The sequence below is a fragment of the Cygnus atratus genome, chromosome 13 (genome assembly GCF_013377495.2).
Source record: "Cygnus atratus isolate AKBS03 ecotype Queensland, Australia chromosome 13, CAtr_DNAZoo_HiC_assembly, whole genome shotgun sequence".
In the NCBI taxonomy this organism is placed as follows: Eukaryota; Metazoa; Chordata; class Aves; order Anseriformes; family Anatidae; genus Cygnus; species Cygnus atratus.
The window spans coordinates 12,726,579-12,739,970 of NC_066374.1; the positions used below are offsets into that span (position 1 = coordinate 12,726,579).

The 13,392-nt window shown below is 48.7% G+C and overlaps 1 protein-coding gene across 1 annotated transcript; it reads right to left on the reverse strand.

Moving 5' to 3' along the window:
• Positions 1-4,543: 4,543 nt before the first annotated feature.
• On the reverse strand, positions 4,544-7,291 carry RAP2C (RAP2C, member of RAS oncogene family). Its single transcript, XM_035541785.2, has 3 exons — positions 7,156-7,291; positions 6,682-7,081; positions 4,544-4,863 (listed from the first exon to the last, which is right to left on the reverse strand). The coding sequence occupies exons 2-3, from the start codon at positions 6,952-6,954 to the stop codon at positions 4,585-4,587; spliced, it is 552 nt and encodes a 183-aa protein (XP_035397678.1). The 5' UTR covers positions 6,955-7,081; positions 7,156-7,291; the 3' UTR covers positions 4,544-4,584.
• Between the last annotated feature and the right edge of the window lie 6,101 nt (positions 7,292-13,392).

Consider the following 13,392-nt stretch of genomic DNA (forward strand, 5'->3'; position numbering starts at 1 on the left):
AGTAAGCACTGATGCGAGGTAATATACAGAAGTAACCATTTGTTTAAGGCTCAATTTATTCTCCATTAAAACTCTCTTTTAAAAGGCATTGAGTAGGTAATACTGAGTTTAAGTATTTAATAAATACAAGTTCAGAAATTGATTAAAGAAATCAATTAAAATATTAAAAATGAACTCTTGCATATTAGCCATTATATGAACTTAGAAAGCTATAAAAGGACTGATAGATAAAGAACAGATTTTAAACTTATGGTAAACATGCTAAGCATTCTGATTAAGGTGTGTGGATCCTGGAGGCCACCAACCTTATGCACTTAGATGTATGGCAATGTGCTGTAATAGAGACAGGTTTACCAAGGCTCAGCTCTGCAACCTGGGCTGAAAGTTCTCCAAAGCAGCATCTGTGCAAGTTTCCTCTGAGTTTTATCTGAAATTTAAACAAAATAACCAATGAAAGCCACATTCAATACATATTCAAAGTGAACTCAGCTTCTCCCATAGATCAAAACAACTCGTTGTCCACACTGGGCTTCAAAGCGCTGCTTTACAGTGGCATTCTTGAACTTCTTTTCATCTAATTCTGGTAACGTAAAAGGCAAGCAGGTAACAACAACCATTAACTTCATAACAGCCGCCCTAAGGGATACTAACCTGCTTCTAAAGACCTGAAACCGCTAGGAAATTTAAGTTCTCCTGTACAGTGATGTATAGACTGGGCTTTGCATTGGTGGTAAGGAGGCACTACATCACTCAGCAACATGAAGCAATGGTATTTTACACAACTTCTGGGAACAGGCAGTGATCCAACTAATTCAGTTTTGACATCTGAGTCCTCAGCATTCAGATGCCCTAAATTACTACCAAAAAACCCTTAGCATTTACCAGACTTAGCTTCAGCTGGGAGAATTGTACGCTGCTTTTCTTAATCAAGCACACAAAGTTCTACCAGCTTTGACCAATAAATCTTTGTATTTCTGATAATTTGCTTGCATTTCACAAGATTTATTGGCAGAGATCCTAAACAGCTCAGTAGAAGCTCAAAGTGTTGAAACCAGTCCTCCATATTCACGTGCATACATTTCATTAGTTTGATGCTTGACCTTTGAGGGAATTTTGATGAGTCTACTGAGAAATTACTTCAAGTATAGAGAAGTCAGGACTCTACTTTTCCTACAATACTGTTTCTTTTCAACTCTTGACTTGTACCTATCTGGCCTTACTTGCCCATGACATTCCTATACTATTCTCTATTCTCTTCTGCAAGCAGGCAGGAAGGGGTGGGAGACAGTAGACTAGTAGGATAAATTTCCCTGTGTTGCACAGCCACACAAACCAGAAGCCAGCATACTTTCGGTTTTCTCCCTAGAGAGAACTATTCCTTCACCACTTGCTAATTTCAGTAACTCATGAATGGAAGGGGCAGAAATCATTAATCAGGATCAATCTTTCACCCTAATATCAAACGTTCTCCATCTGCTCAGTACCTCTTACAGAATACCTTTAACACCAACGCTGGAACAGGTACTGTATTTTAAATATGATGCAAAATAAAAAGACACTATCATACTGAAAATTCGAGAAATGCTGAGCAAGCAACAGAGGGCAGCTACTGGGAATCTCACATCTCTGAATGCAACAACGAGATGACAGAAGACCACTGCAGAAGCAGGAAAGGGAAGGAGGGGGAAACAGGATGCAAGAACAACACGCATTTTAAAAGGAACTATGGGTTATTCTGATTATGTAGCTACGTTCCATCCTCCCTTTCACCGGAAGGACTGAAACAGCAATCTAAGCTCAAAAATACCTACTCAAAGAAGAACCTACACAACATCCTACTTCACGTACACATTGAGGTACCCGTACTAAAAAGAAGTGATAACTGCTAGTTAAAACTGATACTGAAACAGCCTTAGACGAGTCTAGGCCCAGCACACACCCCTCCTCCTCCACACCCACTAGTTTCTCCACCAGAACTGTAGAAAAACTGTTTCTATATACCTCATCCTGAGGTGACTTACTGGTTCAGACCAAAGACTGCCCCTAGACAGACAGGTTGCAGAATTCAGATGCGATGATGTTAGGACAGAGCTACCGTTCAAGCCTGTTTCTTACACACAGGTTTTTAGACAGCTGTTTTCACTATACCTAGGAGGGGTCACTGCTACAGCAGATGTTTGAGAAGCAGCAATTGTCCCTTGGATCACAGATAAGGAGAACACTTATCCCTGCAGAGAAGATTACAGCTATCAGAAGACACCATCAGCAGCTCTCCTACACTAGAGCACATTAGACAGATATTACCAGGCAGCAAAGGCTTATCATAAAGTTAATGAGATCCTACACCTACTCAAAGAACAAGGACAGAGCGGGAGCCAGGAAGAAGAAAATATCCCAAAAGCGTGAAGCTGAAGCAAGGTATTGGGCAGCAGCAGCGTTTCCTGGAACCATGGAAGTACTTCGCTTCTAGAGGTTTTGTGTGACATGAGCAAAGCAGAATGAAGAAGAAATCCATATACCAGAAGCTTAGTATCCTCTATCTCAAGAGATCACAGACATAAAAATACAGATGTTTCTTGCGAAGCAAAAGCATGCTCTGCTTTGGAAGCTCATCAAATCTAGGCATAACTTAGAAGGACTCAAAGGAGTAACACATTGCTCCGTTCCCCCTCAATTTCAACTTGAAGATTAAACTTGGTATTTAATGTTAAGTCCAGAACTGGTCTGGTTACACGGAAGCTTCCCTTAGCAGTCATCAACTCTGGAAGTATAAATTTCACGGATAAATGACCTGATTTTGTCAGAGTTGAAAATCGCAACCCGCACAAAACAAACCACTAGTAACCCAAAAAACTGCCAGAACTTCTAGCACGATACCTTAAGTTCAGATGCTCTGATTTGTGAATCTGCCTTAGAACTCGCTGAAACCACATTGCTGTAGGTGGTCCAAGATATTAACCCCGTACCACTTTATTTGTACTTCGCTCTCCTCCAATACAAGCAGTTTGCTTGCCTTTCAGCAAGAAAGCCTTGAACCTGTACACACCTCTTACATGCTGACAGCAGTCTTTCCTTATTTCACAGAATTAGAGATAAAAATATTGTCTATTATCTTCAGCATGACAGTACCAGGGTCATGAGTACCTAAAATTTTATATTCACACAGCACTTGATAACAATCTCAGAGACAAGCTCTGAGACTTCACTCTCTGACCTCACACTCCAGATTAAAGAGGATACATAGTCCAAAGCTTCCAGTAATAACCTATTTTCGCTCTTGTCACTCAGACACAAAAAGCTCCTTTGACTCGAGTTACTACCACGGCAGTCAGAGCCTAAGCTTTAATCAGTGTAGCTGTCAAGACGAGCAGTTCTTTCCCCTGAATTTTCATGTCCTCCCTCATCCCTGCACTTGCCCTTATAGATTACATCAAGTTGTTTGCCGAGACAGATCCAACAGACAACTGCAGGTCTAACGGACCACCTGGCTGCACTGAGAGCCCACGCAAAAAACGTGCCGATGACGTAGAGGAGCCCCTTGCAGCAGCACGGGTTCAAGCTGATGGTGAAACTGCACCTGCAACGACTACAAGGAAAACAGAGCAAGGGTAACAGTACCACCTCGCACAGGCATGCCAGCCCTGCTGCTTGCACGGGAGGAGCTGATCCATTTACACAGTCACGTGAGAGGCAAGGAACGGTACAGAAAGATGACCACGCATGTGAAGGGCCAAGAGCAGCTATCCTTGCAGAAGAATCGAAGCAATACCCAAGACTAGCGAAGCTTTACTTCAGGGTCCCCTCTGAACACTGCACTCTTGCAACACCTTTTATGAGTCACTGGGAAAGGAAAGAGTCCTGCATTGGGAAGCCATTATCACGTGTTCTCTGCTCAGGAGTTTTTAGATGAAGAGCACTTTGCACATGTCCTTGACTACTACGTGTGGGCTTCAAGCCACTCCTTACAGCTCAGGGTAGTTTTCTTTTAAACTTAGTCTGCTGATAAGGCAGAAATGTACTCTAAGTACACTCAGTTTCTGTACCACAGTTTTTGTTTTGTTTTGTTTTTAAACCCACCCCCTTTAAAAAAAAAAAAAAGTCTTCTCAGAATAATTAGTGGAAAACTTGATCACAATACTCCTGTATAGGTCCAAAGTAATTCACATTAACTTGCAAATACTTCAGTATGGCAAGTGGAACCAATGAAGAATCCCACTGCAACATCACGAAACATTATTAAGGACACAGTAATGTCAAATACAGCAGTGACAGTCAAAATAGGTGAGGATGAGATCATACACTTTGTCTCGCTGCAAAATTGCTGCAAGTAAAGGCAGTGTTCCCTGACTAACCCTAATGCAGTAATGCAAGACGTCCATTGCCTCAAGTACTTATGTGCCACTGAATCCACAAGCTTCCCTCTCTTCCAGAGGAAAGCTACCTCCAAGTTAGGCTACTTAATTTCAGACTCCTTGTCACATTTTATCTGCTTACTTCAACAGCATGCTTATGCACCTCAATTAGTTATGACTGTTCAACCAACCTGCTCTGTATGGCCATGACTGAGGTTTTTCTTAATTTCTCTCACTGGACGATGCAAGTTGTACAACACTGATCTTGTTTTTCAGGCAGGGAGGCATAGTTCATTTGCCTGACGATCTCAGCAAACAGTTCATCCACCATTGTTTTGCTCTTGGCTGACGTCTCCATGAAGGGACAGCCCCACTCCTGAGCCAGAGCTCTGCCTTCTGCAGACAAGACCTCCCTCTCCGACTCCAGATCCACTTTATTTCCCACTAGGATCAGAGGAACTTTCTCGTATCTCTTCACCCGGACAATCTGGTCCCTCATTGGCTTGATGTCCTGATCAAACAATCCAAGCGGTTAGTACGTGCAAGCAATCATATGAAATTGCCATATAAACACTACAAAAGCACATTTTAATCAACCCTCACACGCTACTGAAAATTGAAAATATTCCAGGAGGTTTATTAAATTCATATCCACGTGGATCTAGAAATCAGAGACAGTTCGTTACCCACTTTTAGTAAGCTATATGCATGTATATAAAGTAAGAATTACATTGTATAAAATGAACACACATTATACATAAACAGAAAACTACTACTGCACTCAGAGAGATTTTTGGTTCAGCCAGAGGAAGACACAGTACAGCTGTTTTGAAAAAGTTGATATCAGTTTTCTGAAAAATTTGTCTCAAGTCTAATGACAGCAAACCTGTAACATTAGCAACATCATACCCTCACACAATCGTTTAGGAAACCTGTATTGAGTTTACAGCTTGAGAAAGTTTGTACTTTAAATAGAGACTTCTCACTTCTGGAATGCTTAAAATAATTCATTGTGAACACATTTAATCACATGTAAGCAACCAAATTAGATGCTGTAAGAATACTGTATTACCTAGAGATGCATTTATTCAAGCCCGAGCTAACATTAGGAGTTTACATTTGAAAGTCTGAGTCAGCCTCCTCTGCCCCCTGCATGTTTTGTGTTACTATCAGTGTCACTAAGTTCTACAAATTCTGGCATAGTTCTGAGACAAAGCAATTAAGCTTTGAAGTTACTACTGTGGAAAAGAACCATAGAGAGTGGTTTACGCCTACAGGTTTGGAGTAAACATGCTATAGACAGACAAGAATAACTAAATATTAACAGAGTGGATTACTAACTGTACGCCCGTTCCTTAAATAAGGAGGTCTCATTGGTCCCAAAAATGTGTGAAAACGAGAGGAGAAGCATGCTAATGTCATTGCTGTTGCTTTCTAAAGAATGTCTTCAGCTTGCACTTGAGCTGCATCAAGGTCTCTGCTAAGATAAAGTTTAGCCTTCAGCAGAAGCAAACATTCTGCTTCAGTGGGGGTGTGCAAGGTTCTGCCAAGCAGCTGGAATACACCCAACTCAGAAACTGAAGCCAACGCAGTAGTTGCAAATCCCTGCGCTGCATGCAGTGCTGCTAAATCCATGTGTTCCCCTCAAATAAAGCCTCATTTCGAGAGGCAGCTTAGACCGGTTACCGGCCAAAACATTTCAATTTTTTCAAGAGTTTTAACAGTAGAAATGAAATCCAGACCCACAGATTATCACATATGGCTTGCTTCTCTTCTTCAGTACACCACCTACGCTGTGAAAGCATCGAGCTTATGCTGGACAGGAATATGTTTGGGGGGGAGGGGGCGGAAAATAACAGCTTATTTAACAAGTCGTAACTGAAGAACAATAATTCTCTCTTCAAAAGCAACTGAAGACAGATGCCTTTCAAGAAGGGGGGGAAAAAAAAAGGCGGAAGTCTCGATTTTAATACCGAGTGGTTTCTTCATAGAAGGGGATTGCCAAAACATTTCTATTAGGGAAGTGGGAGCGGGTCATTGTTCTCCAGCACTGCGTGGGATTTAACAATGGTGGCACCCCGATAAGTACCTGCAAGGCAAGCAGTTTTCCACCGGGAAGCAGGGCTCCTAAAGGCACTTTCAAGCGGGGGGGGGGGGGGGGTTACATTTTAACTCGCTGCCTGTTGGAGGAAGGCTGTGGACACGGACGGCCAACCCAAAAACTTCCTCCTCGGCCCCGCGCCTTCAGCAGGGCCGGGCTGCGTGGGGCCGGCCGCCTGCTCTCCCCTTCCCTTCCCCTGCCTTCCCTCCCCGGGCCCGGCGAGGTTACCTGGAAGGACTGCTGATTGACCAGGCTGTAGACGAGGATGAAGCCCTGCCCGTTCTTGATGTAGAGGTCGCGCATGGAGGCGAACTGCTCGGTGCCCGCCGTGTCCAGGATCTCCAGCACCGAGGGGGACGAGTCCACCTCGATCTCCTTGCGGTAGAAGTCCTCGATGGTGGGGTCGTACTTCTCGATGAAGGTCCCGGTGACGAACTGCACCGTCAGGGCGGACTTCCCCACCCCCCCGCTGCCCAGCACCACCACCTTGTACTCCCGCATCGGGCCCCGCAGCCGCTCAGCCGCTCCCCCCCGCCGGGCCCGGGCCTAGGGCAGGCGGCAGCGCGGCCCTCGCATAGCCCCGGCCCGCCTGCGGAGAAGGGCGAGGCCCCGCTGCTCCCGCGACGGCCTGCAGGGGAGACACAGCCGTTAGGGGCCGCCCGGCCCGGCCCGGCCCCGCCGCCGCCCCGCTCCGCTCCTTACCGCCGCGCCTCGCCTCACTCCATCGCGCCGCGGGACCCGCCCGGCAGCGGCCGCCCCGCCCGGAAGGGTTACGCTGCGGCACCCGCGGCGCGCCCCTCCCCGGCTCGCTTCCGCCGCGGGGGAAGGGGTTGCGTGTGGCACCGCGCCGCCGCCCCGCCCTGCGCGAGGGGCCCGCCCTAAAATGGCGGCCGCCGCCCGGCCCGCCCCGGAGCAGGACCCGGTCCCTCACGGGGGGCGATCGCGGGCCTTGCGGCGGGCCTCGCGCAGCCCCGGGGGCCGTGGGAGATCGTTGCCGGGCTGGGGGCTCCGTCCTGGAGCTGCACCCCCCCCCCCCCCGGAGGGAAAACCAAGGGGGGTGGGGGGGAGGCGGCGCCGTGCGCTTTTCGGCTTGGGCGCGCGGGTCTGCGCGGTAATAAAATAAAACCTGTGAGAAAATAAACGCCCTCCTCGTTTCTTTACGCTTTATCCGAGTCCTTCCCCGCGGCGCAGCCCGTGGGGGAGCCGGGCAGGCCGCTGGGTGCCGGGCCGGCAGCCGGCGCCAGGTGTCGGTAGGGGACGTGATTTGAGTCACTCTTTATTACACCTAAGTAATAACTCCTCTCCTTCCTCTGCCGCTGCCTCCGACGTCGTTTTGTCAGGTGAATTGCTGGCGTGAGGTAGATGTGCAAGGATGGGAGATACTCATGTGGCTGGTGAATCAGCTCGAAACTGTAAAAAGGTGAACATTAAAACCGTCTGCCTCCTGCCTCAGCTCCATCATAAATCATGAGCCGGTGCAAACTACCTGATGCATTCAAGGTGCTCGGGATAAAGAGGAGAAAGGTACCGTCACCGTCTGAGGAGCTTCTGTCTGATTTTAACCGTGACACAGTCAGCAACGGTGACAAACGGGGGCGGGGGGGGAGGGGAAGAGAGGGGGAAAAGGGGAAAGGAAGGATGAGGGTTACAATAATAAGATTACACGGTCACTTAGGTCCATTGCGTGCACGTCTTTGTGGTGCTGCTGGTCCTCTATGTGTGGGATGGGTGGAGGAATGACTAAGGAAGAGGGACTGGGGCAAAGAGCACAACGGTGGGGCAAGCCAAAGAAAAAACCCTTATGTCTCAAGATGATTCGACTTAACCAGCAGCGCCTTGCTTGTGGGCAGAGTGGGCAGCCCAAGGGGGTGGCGTGGGATTGGGAGCTTGGATTTTTCCTCCAGGTCCTTGGTGTATAATTGATATCAGTTTGGAGTTCCTGGGATGTATTTTCCAGCATACAGCACTCAATACTTTCCCCTGCATAGCTTACGTCTGAAAAAAAAGGTAGAGCTCAAAGCGCACACGATTGCTCATTATCCTTAAAGCAAGCAATTCCTTCATCAGTTCGCTGGGTTATCTCACCGGGCTGTATGCTACCACGCACTGGAGCCACGAAAATTGCTGGTGATGTAAAGGCTTTGAAGCTCCAGATGGGAATAGCTGCTGCTCCGGTAAATGGCCAAGCCCTGCGTGAGCCACGCGGCCACCTCCAGCCAGTGATGCCTTTCTGCTGCTCCCTCACTGGCGCTGTCTCGCCATACCTGTGAGGTGCAGCACTCCCTGGGTCAAAGACCTGATTTAATCTCTGCTGCTGTACTTTCCCCAGCTCCTGCCAAGGAGAAAAACGCAGGGCTCGGCTCCTGGGAGGGCTTGTGCTCCCTCAGCAAAAGAAACCTCCCAAATGAGCATCTGGGCAGGATTTGATTCCTGCCCGAGCTGCTCTGTGCTGTTGATGGACTCAGCTGCTCTGTGCCATGCCCGCAGCCAGCAACAATAAAGCAGGCTCTTATTAAATTAACCTGCTAAGACACAGATCCTGCAGGGATGTTCGGGGAATGGACGGATGGCACAAGCAAGGGCCAGAAATAATTGCAATCCCCATCTCACGAACATGAGAGATAGCTCCTGCACAGTGCCGTGTCCTGCAGCGAGGTAGGTATGGACGGAGGGCAGCATCCTGCCCTGCCCTGAAGTCCAGAGAGCAGCATCCCGGCCTCTGGAAGGAGGGAGAGTGCCTGGAGCATCTTTCCTGGAGGGGATACTGCAGCATCCTCCTCACCAGACAAAGCACGAACGCTGCCTGGCTGCTGCTGGTGCCTCTTGCAGGCTGTAATTACTGCCCGGCCGGCTGCTGTGACTCACTGCCGCTGCCCAAGCTCTGCACCAGGCTCTGCCAGCAGGCATACAGCAGGCAGCTGAGTGAAGGCAGCAGGGCGGACACCAAGATTTCACCTGTTACCCTCTAGCTGAGCACATAATTTGCATGAATACACACAAAACCAGCTTAAGACCCTGTGTCATTTTTTTTTCACCTCTTTCAGCGTTTTTTTGTTAATCCACTTGTGCCTTATGGTGTTCATGCAGTGCAGGGACAGGACCCTCGGGGCCAGAGGGCTGTCGAGGTGTTGGGTTTGATTTCATATACGGCTTTTTCAAGGTGTTCCCTTTGTACTGATCACATAACCATAAAGACGGCTTTCTATTTCAGCTCCTTCGGAGTACAGTGAGATATGTCTTGGGGGCTGGACGTGTTCACCTGGCCGAGACTCCTAATCCTGGGCCGTTACAGTCAGTATTACCTGCAGAGATACTTTCTTCTTTGCCAGCTTCTCCTGCCAACGTAGAGATGACTAGAGGCAAATTCTGAGGACTTTTCTCTGAAATTTCATATTTCTGCCATGCAGCTTTCAGCCATTATTTTAGTAGCACCAAAAGGCATGCTGGCACGTAAAAAAAGTTATGGATTTCTTTTTCCAAAGCAATTACTGATTTTGGGGATGCACTGAATTACAGGTGATACAAGGAGGTGACCATGATTTCTGGGCAGGAGAAGCATCGCTCTCTGTTTCCCAGGCATGGTACCAGACCACAAGCAGTTTAGAAAAGCTCAGCCCAGGCATTGGTCATTGCTGACTTGAGGTTGAAGCTGGCTCCTGGGGGCAGCCACAGACACAGCCCCGCTCCTCCTGCTGCTGCCGCCCTGGCCAGGTCTAGGGGAACCCCAAGGACAACACAGCTGCAGGGCTGTCCCCAGCGATGGGCTTCATTGCTCTTTTTGGTTTTCAACACGTGCTCAACCTCAGCCCTGCGCCCAGCCACAGAGATTTGCTGTCTCCTTATAGCCTCTCATGGTCCACGGCGAAATAATCCACACCGCTCGCCTTCCCCATCCCGCGCACCGTGCGATGCCTGCATGGCACGCTCTCCCCAGGCACCAGCTTCCTCTGGTTCCTGCAAAGCTGAGGGGCCAGGGATGGCCTCAAACTTTACCTTGGCAAATCACCAGTGTGTGTGACAGCCTCCCTCTGTACAAATACATAGAAAGGTTTCCAGACAATGCTGTCCTGGAGTGAAGCTGAAAATATGTCTCTTTAAGTCTCAAAAGCCAGAAGGCAGCAGTGAACAAATAAACCAAACATGTTGTTTTAAACCTGAACTGAAAAGAAAGGTGGGGAAAGCTTAGTATACCATCAGGATGTATTTAGGATTTGTGGAAATAAAGCAATTTTAAACTGACACCAAACAGAAGAGTTCTTTTAAAATTCCATGGATTTTCTTTTTTTTTTTTTTTAGATCATATTCCTGCAGCACTTACAATTCAATAAAATAAAAGAATAAAAGCAGAATAAAATACTCAATTTTCAATGGAATAAAAGACTCAAGCAGCTAACAGTTAATTAGAGTGGAACTCTCTGCTTTATTCCCATTGAAGGGAGAGAGAAAATGTAAAATTCAACCCAAATGGGGTTTTGTGAAAAAATGTTAATATTATGTTGATCTTAATTGGCAAAAACATTTGTATATTCTTTATAATAATTGCACTTGACAGTTTCCTTGTAGCAAGGTGACAAGCGCTACCCCTAGATGCTGATTCCTCCATGCAGACTCCGTTAACACGTGCTGGGTGCAAGGCTCTGCTCCTGTGCAGCGCACGCTGACCAAGGCTCTTAAGATCTCTGTGCAGCCCCGGGTGGGAGATGTGGCCAGGGCTGGCTCTAGGTCTGAGGAAAGCTGTGCAGCGTGCCCCATCCCTGTGCACTCTCCTTCACACCCATCACTTTTTTCCTGTGGCAGCTGAGGGTGCGCACACACGGCAAAGCCAGAGGAGAACTCGTGTGCGTGTCCCCAGGTCACCGCGCTGCATGCAGCTGTCGCTGGAGGGAGGAGGCAGGTACCGGGCTGAGATGCTTCTGGAGAAGATCAACCTGAGGCCAGAGGAAAAGACTTCCCAGACAAGTGTAATGGCAGAGCTGTGAGTAGTGTCCAGACAGCCAGAGATTCTCCCCAGACTGCATTTGTGAAAGCTAACAAAGCTGTCTGCGAAGCGAGAACACAGCAATCTCATTAGGAGACACTTTATCAGCTTTCCTGGCAAGGGAGGACGATGGCGCCGAGCTGCGCCTCCTCCTTGCCAGAACCTGTCAGCTCCCCTGGAAACAGCACCTGGCTGCTTGGAGGCAATCCAGGTGATGGTGAGAAGCTCCGTGGCACCCCCGAAAGCTACGGCCTGGAGAACACGTGGCGTCCGGCACCAGGGGAGCTGGAGCAGCACGACTCAGAGCCCCACTGCTCCGGGAGCCCGGCGCAGGAGCCGAGGACTTGAAGCACTTGGATGGGGAAACTCCTTGAGGCCTCACTGGAGCATTCAAATTGGACAGGGTTGCAAAGCAGTTACTTTCTTGACTTGAAAAACAGAGCTAATATTTGCCAGTCAGGAACAGGAGCAGCAGGGGCCATCAACAGGCTGAATAGGGCTCTCCGCGCTGCTGAGGACTCACCAGGTCTCTGCAGTAGTTGCCCGCAGCCGTTAGTGTTTTGTTCTGCAGTTTATGAACTTGCTTGAGTTCATTTTGTGGACAAAAGCTAGCAATCCAAACCCCAGCTGTCTCCCTGCCCTCAGCAGTGAAGGGCTGCTGGCTCTTCCAGTTTTGCAGAGCGGCGCTTCGACGTTTCAAAGAATTTCCTAATTTGCTCAGTCTGGAGAGGATCAAACCGCGGGCTGATGAAAGTGAGCATGGCTCCGGCAGGGCCAGCACTCCCTCCCGGCCTTCAGTGCAGCCAGCTGCCTCACCAGCCCTGCAGATGGACAAAGAGACAGAGCCCTGCACAAAAAAAGCTGCAGCCAAGGGCCCACGGGCACCTCAGTATCAGCAGGCGCTGGGCGAGCCCAGCTGCCCCAGCAGCAGGGGGAGGATGCTCTCGCCTCTGCCTTGTACCGCAGTGGACCCGGAGGCCGGTGCAAATATTAAACCTTTGTCCCTGTCCCTGCCTGAGCTGAGCCCTGCTCCCACCCCAGCCCATCCGCAATTCCCTTGTCCCTGTGGTGGAGGACAGGGGACGCATCTGCCAGCCCGGCTCAGTGGCCCGGGAAGTTGGGGGATGCGGATTTGGGATGCTGGGGGGAGAGTGCTGAGGCTCATCTGTGGTCTCATCCTCATCCATGGGCTGGCAGCTCTCCTTGATCTGGTGCAACTGCCTCATCCCCAGGGCTTTTTTCATCTCCTGATTCTCACTTTTCTATTTTTTTCCCCAATAAGTAATCCCATGCCAAATTCTTCCTCATCCTCTTAAAATTCTGCAAGTCTCTTACTTTTTTTTTTTCCCCACTGTGAAGTGTTTCGAATCCCTCTGCATTTAGACTTCATACCTTGCACCACCACTATGTTCTGATCATTTAAACATGAGCTCTTTGCATATTATGCCTGCTTGACACAAATTCTTGCATGTTGCCTAGAAAGAAAATTATCCTCCATTATCCAGTGCTTTACAATGAATAGGAATGGACATCGCACCAAGAAGAGAGGCAGCAGCTCAGTTAAGGATTAGAGGTGGATAAAAGGCAATTAGCAGCCTTTTAAGTTCTGTTTCAGTATCTGCTGACGCCTTGTGGCCCGGCTTCTGCAGCCCAGCTGAAGCTGATGGTCTCTGGGATGGGGTGAAGGGAATTTGTCCCTGCATGACCCATAGGTTAGTTCCATCCCCTTGGAGTTTGGGGAAGTTTGGGGAGAGAATGTGCTGGGGCTGGTCCAGACACAGGTGCCACGAGCGCTGGATCTGCGAGGATCCGTCTCACCTTGGACTTCCTTGCTTGGTGCTGCAGGGCTGGATGGGAAGCACACACTTGTGCCAGGCTCGCCCAGGGGATGTTGCTCAAACGACAGCCACAATTTGTCTCCTGACTTCTTTGTGAAAACCACAGCCGTGTGCCTACCCAAA